At 39.7% G+C, this 20,325-nt stretch overlaps 1 protein-coding gene across 3 annotated transcripts in view; it reads right to left on the bottom strand.

Moving 5' to 3' along the window:
- phkb (phosphorylase kinase, beta) overlaps window positions 1-20,325 on the bottom strand; it is a 105,329-nt gene that overhangs the window by 22,512 nt on the left and 62,492 nt on the right. For all 3 annotated transcript variants that reach the window (XM_038701486.1, XM_038701485.1, XM_038701484.1), the window contains 2 exons: window positions 5,696-5,751; window positions 4,797-4,890 (listed from right to left, as the gene is read on the bottom strand). In XM_038701486.1, coding sequence (XP_038557414.1) covers window positions 4,797-4,890; window positions 5,696-5,751 — 150 coding nt within the window. The remainder of the gene's footprint in view (window positions 1-4,796; window positions 4,891-5,695; window positions 5,752-20,325) is intronic.

Here is a 20,325-nt window from a genome sequence, read left to right as displayed (position 1 = left end):
ACTAAAATTGTGTGGTGTCATTCAGCTCAAACCCTAACACAAGCCCTCATAAACAACATTGTTGTACTTGATGTATTCCCACTGGCACACAATTATACAGCTAAAAAGAGCAAGACAGAGAAATAGAAATCAGTGACCGTCTTCACAGGTGTTGCAGTAATTTGACAATAAGTTTGTCAAAGCAAAGCAGAGGAAAAGGTCATGGCCTTCTCACCTCAGCCATCTCTGAAACGCATTTAGAAATGGCAGTTTCCAGAACATTTCTTCGGTGCGTCAGATAAAAGCTTCTTACCGCTGTGTCGCCTGCTGTCAAAATGCACCGATTCAAAGATGCAAAGAGAAAGAAGATGGACATTGATTTCTCGGCTCTGCTTGTTCGGAGACTAGTGGTGTGACACACTCATCACAAGTTACCGTTTATATGTGTCTGTGTGTGAACCGCATTTCTGATGTGTCTGTCTGAGTGTGAAACCAGTACTTATTCCCATTATGATGTGTGATGACTATAAATTCTAAATTTAAATACCCCCCAATCTGTCCTATCATGAAACAGCATCAATACACCCACACACTCAAGTGGCGCTGCAGGAAATCTGCCTATCAAGCCTTCCATGCCGCATTCTTCCATATCAAATCAACTGCAATTCACAACGTCAACCAAAAGGTGGTGCTCTGCTACTCCAGTGTACTTTCTCACTGTTTTGAAGGCTGTGTTGAACACAACAGGGGGAAGCAAGGGTTGGACCAATTAAAATAAATTACCTTAAAAGAGGAAACAGTACAGTCTTTATATAAAAAAGAGAAATGTTAATTGAGGATTAAGTGGCATTGCAAATAACTGCCCTAACAGGCAATGATGAGACCGGGAGGAGAAAAGGCAGGGGAGGTTAGAAGAACCTCTGCACCTAACACTTCCTGTGTGCAGAATACCAATGAAGAACTACAACACGCAGGCAGCCTATCAAAGCATCCTTTCATTCCTTCACATTTCCACTGACCGCAGCACAAACAGCAAGCCTGACAGGTGGGAGTGATAATAAAAAGCTGCATTTAAAAGCTGTATTTTACATTTCTGCAGTGGTTATAAGGTGTGAGAATGTACAGCTATTTACAAACTGCAAAACTTTTAATTCACCATAGGGACATTCCTCAATTTCAGTGGAGCTCAGAAAGGAGTAGGTTTCTGCACATATATATAGCTGCTGTGACAAATAGTGCAAGTGTTAACTGTTGGTGTCACAAAATGGGCACAACATATTTACTTTTACAGCAGATGCTGTCATCCAGAGGGACTTAAAGTAAACTTGCAGGTAGGGGTTCAGCATCCTGCCAAACAGCTCAAAATGATACTGTGCGTACCTATTGAATTTGATATTAAATCCTTCTGGTTCTGAAACACTCTGTAACCACTGGGGTTCCCCCGTAAAATGTCTTTAAAAGATAAGGTAGCACTTTTTCATGTTGCTCTCAGATGAAGTGGGTATGTTCCAAAGTTAGCTAAATCTTTGGAGAGGACAAATGATTACAGCAAACAATAACTCTGTTGTAAAATGTAAAAGAAAAAGAGAAATGAAAATTCTAGTATTTGTCTAGCTGGGTCATATTTCTGTCCATTACGACTTTTGGTCATGATAACATTTAATTCACCATATCTGTTGGAGTGAATTCAAGAATGACAGACATAGGCACAATGTATTACAAAACAATTCTATTTAACAGGAATGATCTCAAACACTCCACACCAAAACACAGAAAATACTTCCCAGGAAATTCCTTTTTTTGCGAACAGCATAGCATAGTAGATTGCCTTCCTGTTTAATGTGCTATTTTGTTCACTTTCAATCTACCATGCTTACCTGCTGCAGCAGTAGCAAATGCCAGAAGATGGTTGGTGTCTCCAAGTTTCTGAATTGTGAAACTTAAAACAAGGTATACGCTGCAGTTTTCATCAACAAGCCACTGTACAATAAAGGGAGACTAAAGTTGACGCTAACTGCTCTACAACTGTGATGATGGGACTCCTACTTTGTGTAGAGATGATTTTTGTTGAAGTTTAATTTTTTTGAAAATATACTGTCCCATTTTTTCCTAATCTCTGAGTTGGTGAGTAAAATGTAATCATAAACAACAGTCATAATTGACAAAAATATTAGACCCAGGTGGTAAAATACTGGAATTTCCCTTTACAGTCTTTTAAGACCTGCAGTCTTTGTCCAGAGTGTCTCTTTAAGACCTCATTTTGACAACACACCAATCTGTGGAGAAAATGAGAGTCTCAACAAACAAAATGTCGTCCACATTCAGATGAGATATAAAACCGAGAGAGAAACAGCTAAAAGGAAGGCTATTTTGGGCAAAGCAGTGATTTGCAAGGGGATAAGCATTAGGGTGCACGGGTGGGAATAATACATTGCAAAATGTAATTGCCACTCTCCCATCGTTAGGCAGCTGTTGTCAACACAATCAAACGGCTAGGAGGGACGAGGTGAGGTGAGCAAATGCAGCCCGCAGCAACAGAGATGGTGGAGACTCCGAGATAAACAGATCCTGTCGAGGAAGAATCGTCTGTCAGGGCTTCGGATTTAATATTCACCAGAGCACCCGCTCTGACTCACAATTGCATATCCATCTGAGATGCTGAGCACCACACAGCAGGAAGAGGCAGAGGGGAGAGAAGGGAAAAGTAACAGGTATGACGGTTCAAAGGCAGATGATATACCTGGAGAGGAGAGTTGTTTGGTGTAACAGACATAATGGGGGTGGGGCAGGATGTAGGCCTACAGGGGAGCATGGGGGTTAGAGAAATTGATAGATATAACAGGAGATGGACAGAAGGTAGAAAGGCCTAGAGGAAAGAAAAGAGCCCAGAGAGATGACATGATAGGAGAAATTGTTTGTTTACAGAAGGTGGCATGGAGAATAGACACCACATAACAGACATGACAGATGAGGAACAGAAGCTAGGGAGGAGACCAGGGATTGAGTGACAGATCTGACAGAGGAGAGAGAGAAGATGGGGTATCTCCTAGACTTCAAACAATACACATGCAGATGAGGGATAGTATCCAGAGGAGAAACTGGGGGTTTGAGTGACGGATACAATGGAAGTGAAACAGAAGTTGTATGGGAGGTAGTGGTTGGTGTCACAGAAATGACAGTACAAATGGTGTAATCTGCTGTAGATGAAAGAAGCAGTGGGGACAGGATGGAAAAAGCTGCTAGTGCTGGACTCACAAAATGTTCAGTTACTGACGTGAGGTATCTCTGCTGTTGATAATCAAGTAACCAAACAGATATGATGTCTAGTTTTTATATAGCTAACCTCCTTATTGTTTCTTTACAAGGGTTGGGTTCTAATATATGGTTCCATTATGGGTTCATTTCCAAGTTGGTAGAATACCAGCAACCAGTCTAACAAATCTCTCACAAAATCTACTTGCTTTCTCCTTTTTTATGAGCAAAGAGCAATGTACATGTATACACCATAGCAATTTAACTAAAAAGTAAATATTTAATATATCACAGGACTTACTAGTTCCAGTATTAGCCAGCACTGACTTGAATACAAATCTTTGAGTTTTAGCTGTTAAGTATTAATTTTTTTTTTAGGACTTTTGTTACTTAACGTTAAAACTGAATAATTTTGATAAGGAACACGGTCGAGAACAAGGCCTAATAATGAAAGGTTTTGGGGAAAACATTTCGGTTTTCTGTTACAGTTGGGCTGCCACAAAAATGTTATGTTTTACAAATAACAGCAGCATTACTGCTAAAATGAAAATGTACCTCTTCAACAGATAGAGGTGTAATTTCTTTTACTTCAACAGAACATCAACACTTATCTTGGGATATCTAAGTTACTGGGATTTCAGGAGTGAAACAGTTATGGTAACAATGGATGATTCAAAATGACTCATTCTGAATATCACAAGTCAACATTTGGGATATCTTTCATCTCTGACAGAACTGTCTAAAGTCCCTTCTGAGAACAAATTTGGACGTTGCTTAGCACGCCAGAGTGACTCGGTGACGACTCCATCATTATACTGATCAATCAACATGAGCAATCACTGGTCGACGGATTAATCACTTCAACCAATCCGCAGCCTTGCTGTAATTGGTGGGATAATCTGTATTGGATCTGTGGAAGTTAGCTTGAGGTGACGTTGTCAAACAGTCTGTCCCGGTTCTTCCTTCCCCATGTAAGTGAAATATAACATAACATAACAGTAAAGTTTAAATCTAAACTTTGTGTTGTTTGTCAAAGTAACTTATTATGTATCCATAGCCTAATATTATATTTTTACTACTACTACTACTACTTTAGCCTCAGTATTTAGCATTGCGTCATATGTGTAACCACTAGCCAGTTAAAAGCTAATAAAATCTGCCTGCGACAGTTATTATTTATTTTATGGGGATTTTGTCTTCATTAGATAGGGAGAGCTGTAGAGGAAATGGGGGAAAGACAGAGAGGATGACATGCAGCAAAGGGCCCCAGGCTGGAATCAAACACAGACTCAGCCTCATGGTGTGCACACATTACCTGGTGAGCACCCTTCAACAGTTGTCATTTCTTCCTGGCAGAATCAACAGTTGTCGGCTAGAAATGAAAAGCCTGCTTCTGTCTACATACGTCTTAAGTCAAGGACCCATTCTACCAAAACTTAGCATAAACTACTTCATACCATTGTAAACTGCACATGTGCAGGTGTAGCAACATTATCTAAGGGGTTGGGGGCTGTAAACAGCTTGTAAAAACTGACCAATGTGTGACCAGTGTGTGCCTGTGTTACCTTGACCAGTTCCTTCTGAGGCCAGATCTGGATTGGCTCCACCTGCTGGGGCGTCTGGGTCTGAATGCCATAGGTGTTCAAAAACACCTGCAGTCTACGTGCACACAAACAGACACAAAATTACGATACTGAATTTATAATTTTAGGTGTTTTACGTATAGCTGTTACTGTTTTTTCAGCACTGGTGATTAAAGCTGATAAAAACTTCCCCTACCTGCTGCTTGGGAAATACACAACCCCTATACCAGTACCAAATCACACACAGAATATTTATTTAATCAGTGTGTCACTTTATATTTCTAAGAAAGAAGTGCTGGAATTAGTTACAGCTAATCCCCCTTTGTAAATCTTGTGTTGACCTTTAAATCGCAGCTTTATGAGTGTATAGCCTAGTTCTTGAAGCTCTGTCTTAGTCAGTAGAACTTGGCCTTGTCTTCTTGTAAATATAAAACTCATGAAAATCGAGTCCAGGATAAATCTTTATTATGAATCAACAGCTGTTACTGAACTGAACCGAAGAGCGGACTGAAGTGGGAAAGATGACGCAACAGGCCAGATGGGGACTTGCCAGTAGCAGTAATTGAAGCTACAGGTTCACAAGCTTCACAGAGTCGTTTGACCCTGTTTGACACACACACACACACACACACACACACACACACACACACACACACACACACACACACACACACACACACACACACACACACACGAACCCACGCAGACAAGAAGACTGACAGATGATGGTAGGGGTCAGACTGAGCTCCAGCTTTATGAGCTCACCACAATTACAGCACTGAGTGAGCCGAATAGGAAAGAGGAGCGGAAAATAACCTTGGTTTATGGTTTGTACCACATTAAGAGACACACACACACACACACACACACACACACATTACCTCTGGCTTTCTGCGATCAGGGCTACGTGAATCACAACATCATTCTCTATGGGACCCTGTGAAAGAGACAGAATAAGGAGATTTGCATGTGAACCACATCTCTGTTATATGTTGCATGAGTGAGTATGTTAATTGTTTTTCTTTCTTGAGAACATTCCTCCTTCGGCAACACTGTATATGTACACTGGAACTAGCTGATTCTGTACGGATGGATTACAAACGTTTAGATCAGCTGCTCAGTGTTCCGTTATTTGTCAATCAGCAAACATCACTTAGTTTTACTAGGGTTTTGCAAGGATTAATGTTGATTTAATCTAGTTAATTTAACTAGGAATAATGTTTTACATGTTTGCGGTTACGTAGCGGTTGCTTTTTTTTTTCATTATTGCTTTTGTTATCAATTTATTTTCTTTCTTTGGCAATGCTGCAACACCTATGTCAATAAAGCAAACTGGACAAGAATTTAACTGAGTTGAATTGAATTTGTGTGTGAGTGTGCATGTGTGTGGAGAGACAGGGGAAGAGAGACAGTGATTCAAATCAAAACTCACTCCCTTACGAAATGACAACAGCCTGTGTTATTGCTACCTCCGCTCTCACACAATCTAAATCAAGGCAGAACTCAAAACAACCCACAAAGGTTGATGAGAGATGCAGGAGCGCTGGTCTGGCAGAGAAGGAGCTGGGAATTAACAAAGAACGAGGTAGATGAAAATGGGAAGGAAAAACAGAGATGGAGAGAAACGTGAGACATTTTCTCCGCTTTGCTGCCCACACAGAGAGCTGAAGTTGAAATAACATTAAACGGAGAAGTAGAACAGATAAAAGGAGATAAAGAAGCACAACATTTATAATGAAACATTTTAAGCCTTTTATTAAGTAGGAATCCTGTCCATTTGGTGGTTGCAGATTATCTAGTTTGAGGATTTTGATTTTCATTACCATCTTAATACTTAATACCCTCTGGAGAAGTGACATGAGCAATGGTTAGACAAAGTCAGAAATCTAAATAAGTCGCTGGGTTATGGCAAACTGTGGTGGGCATTTGCCATTCATTTTGGCATGTTGCGGACTAAGAGAATATATATATAAAAAAATCTATATTGAAATAATCCTTAGTTGCTTCCCAACAAGCCTACAGAAAAGACCAGAAGTAACAATAAATTGATTCTATTAACAAGCCTTTGTCTGTGTAGGCAAAGCCTGATATATTTTTTTACTCTGTGCCCAAATGCATTATTTAAAATTTACACTGTTTGAGTAAAATTTGATAAAAAGTTAAATATATTAGAGCAGCTTTGGCTCAGGCTGCATGTCAGAGTGTCCTTGGGCAAGACACTGAACCTCAAATTGCTCCCGGTGGCTGTGCCATCGGTGTGTGATTGTTTACTTCCAGTTTGATACTGATGAGCAGTTGGCAACTTATCCTTTGCCATCATTGTATGAATGGGTGAATAGATGAAGTGTGTAAAAGCGCTTTGAGTGGTCGCAAAGACTAGAAAGGAGCTGTACAAATACAGACCATTTACCATGTATTTATGACCTATTGTTAAAGATTTCCATCTTCCTTAGGAATAAATGGGCTGAGTACCACAAGAAAGGTAAGCTGATAAGTATTGAGACATGAACTCATCATGCGATAAGAAAAACACAGACTAACACTAGCATTAAAGGTAACTAGTCCAAATCAGGAAGCAAGGTAAACAGCAGGCTTCACATTTTGGCATTCTTTTTCTCCACAACATCTATTATTTTCATATATTAGGACACCTTGTCCTGTATTATTGCTTTCATAACATTGTAACAACGTGGCTGGACAATATCCGCAACATCTGTAGCAATAAAACTGCACATTGGCTAATAGAAAATATTATAATATAAAATATTGAGGATCACATACAAATGTATATTTATGTCCTGTGTGCTACATAAATAATTCTTTCTAGCAAGCTTTCCTCCTCAAAATGAATTAACATCAGGGAAAACGGAACTAAAGTGATAAAAACACGTTGCTTTTCATTGTTCTCATAACTGTGGCCGCAGAAAGAGCCTGTCAAGGCAAGACAACATACAGACAGTCACAAAAGAGCAACACATCACTCGTGTTGCCTGCAGAGTGAATGCAGGGTGAGAGAATACATGAAAGACAACGAGAATATACAGAGGAAAAGAGGAGGGAAAAAAGGTAAGAGACGTTTTCTCTGCAGTCATCTCAGACCTTTTAGGCTTGTGGACAATCAGGGAAAACAGACAAGAGACATGTATTGTTTTGTATAGCATCTGAATACATCACACGAAATAAATTTCATGCAAATGAAGCAAATATGTTGGAAATGTTGAATGTTGACTTACAAAAGCCAACGGAAGAAATGGAAAATGTCTGTCCCCAATCATTATTATCTTCATCAAAGATGGAGAATTCTATTTATGTGTGTTTGCATCTCTTACTTATTTCATGTAGGTTTCTCTTCTATTTATATCCCTGTAAATGGGCTTTATGAGCGTGTGTATCTGTAAGTCAGTTAAAGTGTGAATTTTAGCTAGCAGTATGAGATATTGCTAGCTAAAACTCTCATTTATATGTCTATTTCTATAAGTGTGCATTTCTTTCTTTCTCTTTTGCTTTATCCAATTTTAGAGTTGCGTGTATTATTATTATATTTATAGACATGTAAATATCTCTCTCTGTATGTGTCCTTCAGTGCCTTTCATCATCTCGTTCTTTACTTGTACTCGTACTTACTGTCAGTGAATTCTAAGCAGAGACGATCATCTTCATTGCGCGAGTGACTATATGAGTCTATTCAGGGCAATTTAGGAAGCAGGCAGCAGTGGCCTTTCATCTCGTTCTCATCGTGGGGATGCACACACATAGATACAAACACACACAGACACACATATATTCTGAGACATACACGCATACACGTTTGCACACTTGCAAATGAAGACTGATAGAACACAGAGGACAGGCAACACCACACACAAATCAGCATGTCTGTGGATGCGCGTGCACACCCACCCACCCTCACACATACACACACACACACACACACACACACACACACACACACACACACACACACACACACACACACACACACACACACACACACACACACACACACACACACACACACACACACACACACACGTAAGCTGGGAGCCATTTTGTTTGGTCGATAAGAGCTGGTTTTAGCCAACAACCTCCTTATCATCAATCAGAGAGTATAGAGAGAACTGAGAGAAGGGGGTCGCTGAGTAGAAAAAAACAGATGGCTGAACACAAATCTTTCCTGATGAACAGGGGAGCAATGGCTTCCAAAATGCTGCAATGCAACTCTCTCATTAGCGCTGGTCTCTGAGCAGACAAAGGACTCATTTGGCAAAGGAGAAGATATAGAAATATATAATGGAGACACAGGAGGAATCGACCCTCTCACTCTCTCCTCTGAGCAATGCGGTCGAACCTCCGTGACAGAGGACTGTGCAACCGCAGAGAGGACAATGAGATGAGTCTTCAAATGTTGCTTCAAACAACCTTTTCAGAGGCACCCTAAAAAACATCAATGTAGTGTGACCGAAATGGTGTCGAGTCTGGGAGGGAAGCAGAAAAGGAGAGATGTGATGATTCTTCAAAGTGGCTCTGCCGCAGACTGCTAAAAGGTAGTTAACAAATCATATTGGACCCTGGATGTACCCGATGGTGCAGCCACTGGTCTGATCAGGTCAGCATAGCTCAGGCCAAATCGAACAGTTTAAAGACCTCTATAGCACTCCCTGGAATTGGATTTCAGACTAATTAATGAAAAGGAAAAAAACCTGGTAGAACAAATGAGTTGCAACTGAACACAGGTAATTAAAGCTCTGAAGCTTTAACAAAGCATTATTATATATATAGTACAAAAGTCGTCTTACTTGCAGATATGCATGTGAATAAAGTGTTTCTTGACTGGAAACAAAACGTGCCCTCTTGCTGTCTCCACCTACACGTTAGCCTATGAATGTAACATGTTCAATCAAGTTATCTTGGGGAATTCTACTGGAAACTGCTAAGTGCGGTAGAGGAAGATAATGCAGGCTTAGAGAGGTTGAGTAAGCCACAAAAATGAATTGCATCACCTCAATATGAAATAACTCCTGGAATGCACTCAACATCACAGATTGATGACATCTAACAGCGTACAGTATGCATTCGAGAGGAAACTTTGCTGTTGGGCGAACAGTGGGAATTTAGCTATTGACATATTATTGATTTAACTGAGAAGAAAGTTTACTGTGACATGGTAAACTAGAAACTGTAAATACTAAATACTATACAGCTTAACATCAGGAAAATATCAATTCCAGTTACAGCAGTTTAGATTTGTGGGTAGCTTTCATTCATTAAATGCTTGTGCATGATAAATGCTCTACATGGTGGTTGAGTTAGTCTCTAATTTGATAATGCTACGTGATAACTCGTCAATAATCATAACATTCATGCATGCAGTACAATCAGTTCAACATTTGAAAGTTTGCTGCAGCACATCAAACTTTATTTAATGTCCTGCCTCATCCAGGCTGTGATTGGTTGGTCGCAGAGCACACGCTCGATTTGAATGTTTCAACAAAAGGCACCTGATATAGCTATATGGCCAGATTAATGATTTTTAATTCAGTTAATGATGATGATAATGTCCCAGTCCAGTCCTGGTAAAGTTAATAAATATCATATCATCAATACAATCATCCTGCTACCAACCCATAAATTGCATCCAATACTAAATAAAATAAATGAATGCCACAGATTTTTTCCTCCAATTTTCTCTGCTGAATTGATATGGAAATGAGATCCATTTTTTCATGAATTAAAAAGCACAAAGCTAAAACAACACAATGAGGTGTATAAAATTTTTCTTTGAGACCCATTGTAGGAGGAGTGTTTGATAAAACAGATTCAGTTCAGGCCATCACTGAAGTATGTGGTTTTAGCAAAAAATTGGCAGACGTTGAGAGGGGCTGGAACGTAATTACACCACACCGAAGTCTGGCGAAGGGTTTTAAATACAGAAATGAAAAGACAGAATTTAAAAAGGTTCTCTGCTCCCTACTGGTTCCATATGGAGCATTTTGCAGAGTTAGCTCTGGTCTGACCAAGTCAGGTTTATTTTTAAATCACTTTACCATCAGCATGTATCAAAGGACTCTGTGTATAAAGGGACTTCATCAACAGTCAATCACAACACAAAATGATGGATTATCACACTTAACTCACAAATAGGAATTACATAAGACTGTGGCAAAAGGCATTTAAGTAAATCTTTCTGCAGCCAACACAAAGGGCTGCAGCAGCAAAAGGACATTTGTCTACACCTGGAAAATAACAACTCAGCACTACTGCAGTCACAGGTCTATGATGAGCAAGACCGGTCTGGGCCAGTTTAAAAAATGCTTCTTCTTAGATGATAAAGCGGCTGTTATTTCAGTATTTCTTATCATAAAAAAACCAAGGAAAAAACAAAATTAATGAATGAATTAAACATGCTGTGGAGAGACATCTGTTTAGGCAAAGCCTCATCCTTTAACAGAGTTTCACATTTCTATATTTGCTTTGGTGTGGCATGTTGGATAGTAGTTAAATATCCTGATCCTTCATGCCAATATTTTCCTTGGTTTTCATTTCTGTAATATAGTTTATGATATAGTTCATGATAGTTTGGTAAATATGTTTATTTGCTTTCTTCATGTGTCTCATGTCTGTATGCTTCTTAAAAGAGATTATTTACTTTTGGTTTCACGAAGGACCCAAACAGCAGGTTAATCAATCCACCTCACTTCCTACTCCAAATGCGGACGTTCTCTCTCTTTATACCACCTCACCTACAGAGTCATATTTTAAAGCGAATGCCCACTGACCAGGCGGCATTATTTGACGATTTGGGAGTGAAACCAAGTGTCTTCAAATTTGTTCAAGTAAACTACCAGCTGCTGGTAGGAAATCTGGCTCTCTTGTGGCATTTAAATCTAAATTCAAAACATTTTATTGACCCCTTAGCTGTCACAGAGGCCTTCAATGGTCAATAGTGTAGGAGAGTATCAGCAGTAGGTAAACACTACTGTTTACCTACGCTTACACAAACAAACACACAGAATGACTAAGGAAAGAGGTACATTAATAAATAAAGATAACACACTAATCTGCCACGAAAACCAAACATTAGGATGGATAAATACAACTCTTCATCTATGCACAATGAGAGAATAAAGACTCAGTCCTGGAAAGAGGCAGAGAGCAGATCTGTAATTCAGCCTAAATCAATTACATGACAGCTGTCACCTTTGCTGTTCTAGTAAACCGTTTAGTGAAGTGCACTTAAAGGCTTCTCTGAAGTGGCTACAGGTTCAATTACTGCTCTACAGTTGAGATAACAAAACTGTAGATCAAATGAAAAAGTTGCAGATTATGACATGGAAATGGATTCCAGAAAAATGCACAGTGCAGCCTCTAGCCTTGGGACAGAAAACAGCAAGAAATCACAATACACACAAACAAAAAGATGGAAATATGGAGTCAGATCAGTCTCACTATTAATGAATGCATACAGACGGATTCACAAATTTATTTTGGGATTTATATGTAAATGACTCTTCACAAAAATATTTTTCAGTTGACACAAAAACATTTATTGTCCCACTAATGTTCACAAATCGAGCATAGGGTTAGTTCAGGCAGGCAAAAGAAGTCAAGCTCAGCTCACAATCCCAGCCCCCATCAGCTGATGGTTCAGCTGATTCCCCTCTTAGCATCCATTGGCAAATCCCATTCAAGGCGCCTTATTTAAGCTGCGTTAGCTTGCCTACCCTTGCTTGCTTCCTCTGTAAGCCACCTCCACCCCAGCTCATCCTTTCATGCTATGTCTGACTAATCAATGTCATTTCTGTTGTCATTGACGCCTGCTCTGTTCTGTACCCTTGGGGGGGGGGAGGGGGGTGTCTTTGCTGCTGCTCTCTCTGCCTTAGGCTTTCCATGTATGCACATGAAAAAGCAGGGAGGTCCCTGAACAGAGCCATACTACCAAACATACTGCTTACTGCAGAGCAAATAAAAGCTTTGACTACAGAGGGCTTGACTGAAGTATGTTTTCTGATGCACACACATTTCTTGTTCCACAAATCTATATATTTGAAAGTATTTGCAATTTTCATCATATTTCGATGTTGTTACATTTATATACGAACTGTTGAACCTGCGTTTACATACAGCTTGTCACGTGTGAACTGTACTACTGTATTTGTGTGGGGGTTTTTGAGACGTATAGATGTGACAAACTCAGTGTTGTACAATTCAAGTTAGAGGGTGTCATTTAATGTGATCATATAGCGTTACATCCATAGACATATACACAATACAGCAAATTAACGTCTCAGCTGTAAAATTCCATTTCCTGTTTTGCATTTCCTTCATTAGAACAACCAAAAGTCTGACATTTCGAACGGGTCAGTGGCAGTGGCACAGATGCATCTTACAAGCCTGAATGCAGCATCTACAGTGTAACCACTGTAGATGCTGCATTCAGGGTCTGGTAGCTACTCTCCACAGGTAAGGGACAACTCTACTGTTGCGTATAAGTCAATATGTCTGTGTTGCTTGCTAAGTTCGTCATATGGCATATCGTCATATTTCACACTAGCATTAGCTAAAACATTTACTATATAACACTGATAGACAACCTAGGATCATCCATTAGCTAGGTGGCTAACTATCTTAACCTAACTAACCTACCTGTAGAGAGAAGCTACCAGACTCAATGTTGAGATTGACATACGGCAGATTTAGCACTATGTTATGTGATCACATTAAATGACACTCTTGAATCTACGCTGATTAGCTGAAGCAGAAGGAGCCATCTGATTGGCTACAGATAATTCACTGTTGAAAAGAAATGCATTTGTGAATGGAGCTACGGCAGGGGAATTTCAAAAAACCCACACTCAAATGCTGGGAAGTTCACAAGTAACAAGCAGTCTGTAAATGTATATACATGTAACAACATCCAAATATTTTTTGATGAAAATTGCAAATACTTTTATTTAAAACAAGACATATTTGTGTTTTCATTGTTTTATTATTTGTGGATTTGTATTACATTTATATAAATGATAAATATATTTGTGTGCATTGAAAAATGTTTTTGTGGAGAGTTATTTATATATAAATCCCAAAATTTATGAATCCTTCTTTGTGCATTCATTAATAGAGAGGCTGATCTGAGTGGAAAAGGTAATAAAAGAAGTCTTGAGATGAGACAATTAAGACATGCGGTTAACAAGTGCTATAGCCCATTTCCAGCTGCAGGATGGAGTGGCAGTGGTTTGCAGCAGGCCCGGCTGTTGCGTCCTGCCTCTCAGAGATACGTCTGCGCTGCATTTGACAAAGTGAAAAGCTATTTGCCAGGGAACGCTGCTGTGAGTCCCTGCAGAACAGAAATGAATTTCAGCTCCGCTTCATTTGACTTTTCCCCCAAAATTAAAAGCACTGAGTTGTGACACAAGACGAGAAGTGTCTGAGATCTTTCTTTCTACTTTTATTTCTTTCTATCCTTTCTTATTTCATTTCTCCTTTTACTTCTCTCCCTTCTTCCTTTTCTTTTTCCTCCCCCCTCTCCTACATTTTCTTTTTTCTTCCTTCCTTATTTCTTTCATTCATTCCAACCTTTTTCCTCTTTACTTTGTCCCTTCTGCCTATCCATCCCTCCATCATACCACTGCTGTTTTTTTCTGTCCTTCCATTCCTTTCTTAATTTACCCCTTTCCTTCCGAAATCTTTCTGTCCCTCTGTCCTCCTGTTTTGTTCTTTCCATCCTTCCTGCCTTCTGTTGTTTTCCCTTTGTTTTTCTTTCTTCCCTCCCTCTGTCTTATTCTTTCAATTCTATCTTCTTCTTGGCTTTCTATTTTCTTTCTTTCCTTTCCTTTCTCCCTTCCATATTTACCTTTATACCATATATATATACACACACACACACACACACACACAGCCCTTTCTTATTTATTTGCTTCATCCCCCACTTCCTTCTCTTCTCCTTTCCTTTTACTGCCTCTCTCTGGAATTTACTCTGTCACTACTTGTTTTCATTCCTCTCACTCTCTCAGTCTCACAGCCAGTCGCGTGTCTCACGGTCAGAAGAAAATCGTCTACAAACAAACAGCATTTCACAGAGTACCAAATCTCTTTCTGTCAAAACACCTCCACCAGTAATAAAATCAAAACACACTCACACAGGATGAAAATGACTTGAACTAGCAGATTTACGTGCACAGCTGTAAGTCTGCAAATCAGGTAGCTGACAAAGCATCACCACATCTGACTAATGGTACTGAACGGAGACGCAAAATTATTTTCTCCCCTAAAATTAGATTTCTGGTGTTTCTTTTCTTTCAGTTCCCTTCTTGTTTCTTATGATGGTGGATTCATCACTTAATAAGTGTAACAATTTGTTATGGAAGAACATTATTTTAATTGCCTGCTGTGTGTGTTTGAAAAGTCAAACAAGTATTTATTTATTACTGTGAAAAGGGGTGAAAAGATTAGGAAAATGCAGAAAGCTCAGGTGTGATTAGTGTGCGCGCACTTGTTTTTGTTTTGTTGGGGAAAAACATTAGGTGTGTGACTGTTTACATAGCCTTGATGCTGAATGCTGCAGTCTACTTAGCAGAGATAACAGGCTCAAGGTCACCCACACACGCTCACACAGAATTTCGGTCACATTCGAGCCAAATGTCTTGTTATTTCTGTCCAGGCAAACGTCTTCCTGTGCCTGAAACCACCACACAGTGATTTATAAACTGGCTGATCAATATACTGACACAATTTCTATCGATAATAATAGTCCTGTGTTTTCCTCTAGCTCCATATTTAACCATTTAAAGGAAACTTAAGAGTGGAAAAAAAACCTCACTGAGACTCTGCGATGCTATTTCAAGGTCATATCCCTCCCAGTGTGTCAGCTGGCAAAGCGCAGCATGAGGGAGGCAGCCTCGAGCGAGCATCACATCACAAAGGAATAAAACATTCAAAGACTTTCAAAAAGTTAAAAAGCAAGCGAGGGAATTTATCCGCCACCAAAAAAAAAGAAAAAAAACTATTTGAATGAAATATAATCCCTTCTTTTCATGCCCCTGCACAGACGAATGACTCTGGGCTCTGTATCGTTGTCGGGACGTTGGTGTCTGTGCAGCTCAGAGATTCATATTTTGATGAGGGTATTTCAAAGTGTCAGGGGTTTAGCAGAAATACGTTGAGACGGGGGGGAAAAAAACATGAAAGAAATGCTAAGTCATTTTCAATCCAGGCCATGGGAGAGGAACATTTCTCTTGTGTATGTTTGTAAAGTTTGATCTTTTCAAAAGGTCGTCATGTGCTAGTAATGACAACACCACGATAAGAATCAGTCGCAGCTTTAAGTTGAGTCATAACTGGAGGAAGGGGAAGTGATGAGGGCGGATATCTGATTTACGGAAATGCTTCCAATCTGACAACAAGGAAGAAAAAGAAACTGGAAGAGCAGGAGATGGACAGACTGACAGAGAGGGAGGGAGAAGGAGGTGGAATGACCTCAGCAGAGGAGGTCCAAGGGAAGAACTGGACTGGGTGCCATTAGCCAGCGTACAGTAACTGTAAAGGCGAACTGACCGAAAAATCCATACACTGCTCCCCGGACTCAGCTCAGAAGTATTGTTGTCTGCTGGAGAATCTTTATGAGTGAAAAAAATATATATATTAAAAGACGAGCTATGGTGTGGGCTACAGGAGGTTCTGCTTGTCAGAGCAGGGAAGGCTGGGAAAGATAAGTGGCCTGATTACTACTCTCTTACTCTGTGTGTGTGTGTGTGTGTGTGTGTGTGCGTGTGTGCCTCAAATTTCCATCCCTTTACTAATGCAAGCCGACTTCTTTTATTTTAAACCAGTTCCTACACTTTCCTTTAGACATACAGGACACACACACAGAGCCACGGTGTAGTCAAATGTATTTCTAATAGTTAAAAACCTGAAAGAGTGCACTGCTGTTATTATGACATGTTAGCTATTTGTCAACAAGGAGGCTAAAATTCTATATCCTTTCGTTTGCTTCCGCTGAAGGCCGCTGTCAGATGAAATAAAAGCTCCTCATTTTATAACTTCAGTCAGTCTCAGTAACATTTTGTGATATTAGTACAACCTCTGAGAGCTTTGATAAAGTATTGAAGAACTGACGCTGCAATGAGAGTCCTCTTTGGAGATGCCTTTGAAGTTTACTCATGTGAACCCACAGGTACGGACAAAAGACTATTTGATCTGTTATAACTAATACTGATAATCTATTCCTCACACATTACATTCCCGACTGTGCTGTGGTTGTGACTGCTCACATCATTATTGGGTTTCAGAATACATTCCTCCATTACAAATGTGCGGGTATCATTTTAATTATACCGAGTGTATCATAATGTTTGAGACCTGGGAAGTTAGTAACAGTTAAAGGATCATTTTGGTATTTTTAAACCTGGGCTCACATATTCTTCACATATTTTGCTGTTGAAATGTAAAAGTCAAAGAATCAAAGAATTGAGTTACAACAAACAGTTGTCTTTAAAGAATTTATTAATAAAAGAGAATAAACAGAGAGGTACTAAAACACAGCTGGTCCAGAGACCTTCCGCCTAGGGCGGCTTCGGGCGTCTGGCCCCGAGCAAAGGTATGCATCATCATTTTCACAGTCTAGGTTTCTCTGTTTTGAGGAACAGAGATCCTCTCTCAGCCTTGAATGAATATTCCAGGAGAGGATAGTAACAACAAGATAGGAAAACACCAAAACAATCCCCCAGCTCTGACCTAAACCCTAGTAAATGTGGACGGACTAACATAAGGAGCATAGGAGAGGAAAGGTTAAGGATAAAAACACAATACATATCTATACGCCATAAAGACAATAGTAATAATACTAATAATAATAATAATAATAATAATATTAAAAGATCATACATAAAAGATTAAATGTAAGAGGACACAATTTTCTGCCATAATAGTCGGTGCAAAAACTTTTGGAATCCATGCAGTCTTCAGTCGGCAGTGACTACTATGCTTCCTTCGTGACATTTGTGCCGGTCAAAATTACATCCATAAAAAGTGTCAAGGGAGATGAGCTGGTTGCTGATGAGACTTATGAACTGACTGTTTTGCACAATTACCTGACTGCCATTAAGGACTGGATGGCTAACAACTTTTTACAGCTTTAGGATGGCAGCAGATAGTCTAAGCGGTGACAGACCCGGATTGCGTTACGTGTGGTTGACCTTACAGGAGGAGTAATGACAACAAGGGAACTGAAGCAGTATACCAAGCTGTGACTGACAGGCACTCTAAAGAGAAAATGTACAATAAAAATCTTTTTAATCAGACATATTAAGGCGCTTGCTCTTAAAGATGAAAAAACTTCCAAACCAGAGCCACCAAAAAGTGTACGTGCTGTAGTGTAATAAAGGAGTATGAATGTGTATAAGTGAAAGCAGAATGAAGCGGCCTGCATGTCTCCTTATATACTGCCATTATTTTTAATATCTTGATAACAGTGTGATACCGTGTTTCTTTGTATCTGTGACCATTTCATGATATACTGTAATACTTACATTCGACATATTGCTCCGGTTGTAATCCATTTTTGTTTTATCCGCTCTTTCAAATCATAACCAGTTAGTGTTTTAAATAGGGCTGCACCTAACGACTATTTTGACAGTCGATGATTTTATCGATTACTGAAACAAATAATTGACTATTCGGGTTACGAATCGCAAAATTGCACAATGCCTCTTATTTAGCTATCAGCTTTTAAATTAAACTTGAGGATATTGTTTAGGCACCTGCTAATTAACAGTCAAGACAATAAATAAAATACTGCTCTGAAAATACATCTTTTAATGAACGTTTCCGCTACAGCAACAGAAAGTTCTGCTGAAATCCAGTCCTGTCATGGACCAAACAGGTATATACAGAAAGAAATAAGTGTCTGTGCAGTGCTGTGCGAGCACTGATCTGAACAGCTGATCTGCTGTCTAGTGACAAAGTAGCTTTCCCGCCAGTACTGCAACACTCCGGGACAAACTAACACTATATTAATATACAAAGAAAGGAATAACGTCATGCATTACATTTGCCAAATCTAGAAGAGCAACAGCGTTACACAAAATCTATATAGTTTCCCCTAACTCACAACTCACAAAACTCTGTGATTTTTTTAAGGGAGTCTGGGGCGGATTAGCCACCGCCTTACGGATAGACATGAGAACTGTTTTTTTTTTTTCTTTAGAAAGTATAAACATGTCAGGTGTTGTCTAATCTTGTGCACTGGGCAACAACACATTGTCCAGCTGTAAACGTTGCCATGAGCAACGCATCGTTTATGATTATGAAAGTAGAGCACATCTGGAATGTGAACAGGAACGTTGTGAATCATGATTATTTGCTACTCTCAACGTCATGAACAATTAATTGACCAAAAGGGAAACTGTAGAAAACGTTACAGCTCATAACGTGAAGTAACATATCTCTATCGTGACGCTAGCTCACTAACTAGGTGACCGAGACCAGTCTTCATCATCCGCAGAGCCACAACGTTACCTGCCTCCTCTTCAGATACTCTGGTGTTGCCCGGAAAACTCAGCTTTGCAGATGCTGCAACAGCCTTTTTGGCTGAGTGAAGAATATAATGTTCCCGCACTCTGGAGGTTTTAGGTTGTGAAGGCATTAAGGTTTCTTGGATGTACACATGTGAAACTGACTTGACCCTTGCATTTGTTTGGAAGAAGCAAATAATGAAAATTGCGGTGCCAAATGAAATCTGTTATTTTGAATTTATGATGCAATATCTGAAAATGACAAACAGATACAAAGATAATGATCAAATGGAATTGCAGACAACGCCTTGGGGGTCCACCACGTGGTAGTTGGGACATGTTACGATCATAGAGGGTACTATAAGTTAAATGGTGATTAAAAAATCATCTTGCTTCCAAATATCTGCATGAAAGGGTTAAATTCCAAAGAACAGTCTTGAAAAGAAACAGCACTATATCATCTATCTATCCCCCCGCCCCCCCAAACTCGGGCTTGTAAACTGTCAGCACTAAGATGCCTCCTCTCAACACACCTGGCTCCAAACACAAATCCCATACTCATCTGAAGCTCCGACTCCAGCAGCGGGAGGGTTTGATACACCATAATGTACAAGGGATGTGACAGCCTTTCGTTCAAGTGAGGGTTTGGATGAACTGAGCACAGCATGTTCAAATATTTGATCTCTACTCAGGTGTTTTTGCCATCCTCCCTGAGGTTGTGTATCCTGGCAGCTTGCTTCTCTTTTGTTTCCGTTACCCGTAAGCAGTAAGACACTGTACACCAGAGCTGGCCAATAACACTGACAGTGAGACAAAGAAACAGGACGGGCCAAACTTATCAGACTCTGCTAATAGGGGCCCTGGCACAGAGAACAGCTTGTAACACAGAAGAAGAGGCAGAAGTGTGCCTGGACAAAAACACACACACACACACACACACACACACACACACATTTTGAGAGTGTATACTGTAAAAGCAGTGCGCCCATGTGGTGGTATGAGCA

Source organism: Micropterus salmoides, unplaced genomic scaffold (genome assembly GCF_014851395.1).
Source record: "Micropterus salmoides isolate LMB-PRFRI ecotype aquatic unplaced genomic scaffold, ASM1485139v1 Ms_hic_scaffold_6, whole genome shotgun sequence".
Lineage (NCBI taxonomy): Eukaryota > Metazoa > Chordata > Actinopteri > Centrarchiformes > Centrarchidae > Micropterus > Micropterus salmoides.
The sequence above is the reverse complement of the archived record's forward strand: the minus strand, read 5'-3'. Positions and strand labels throughout refer to the sequence as shown.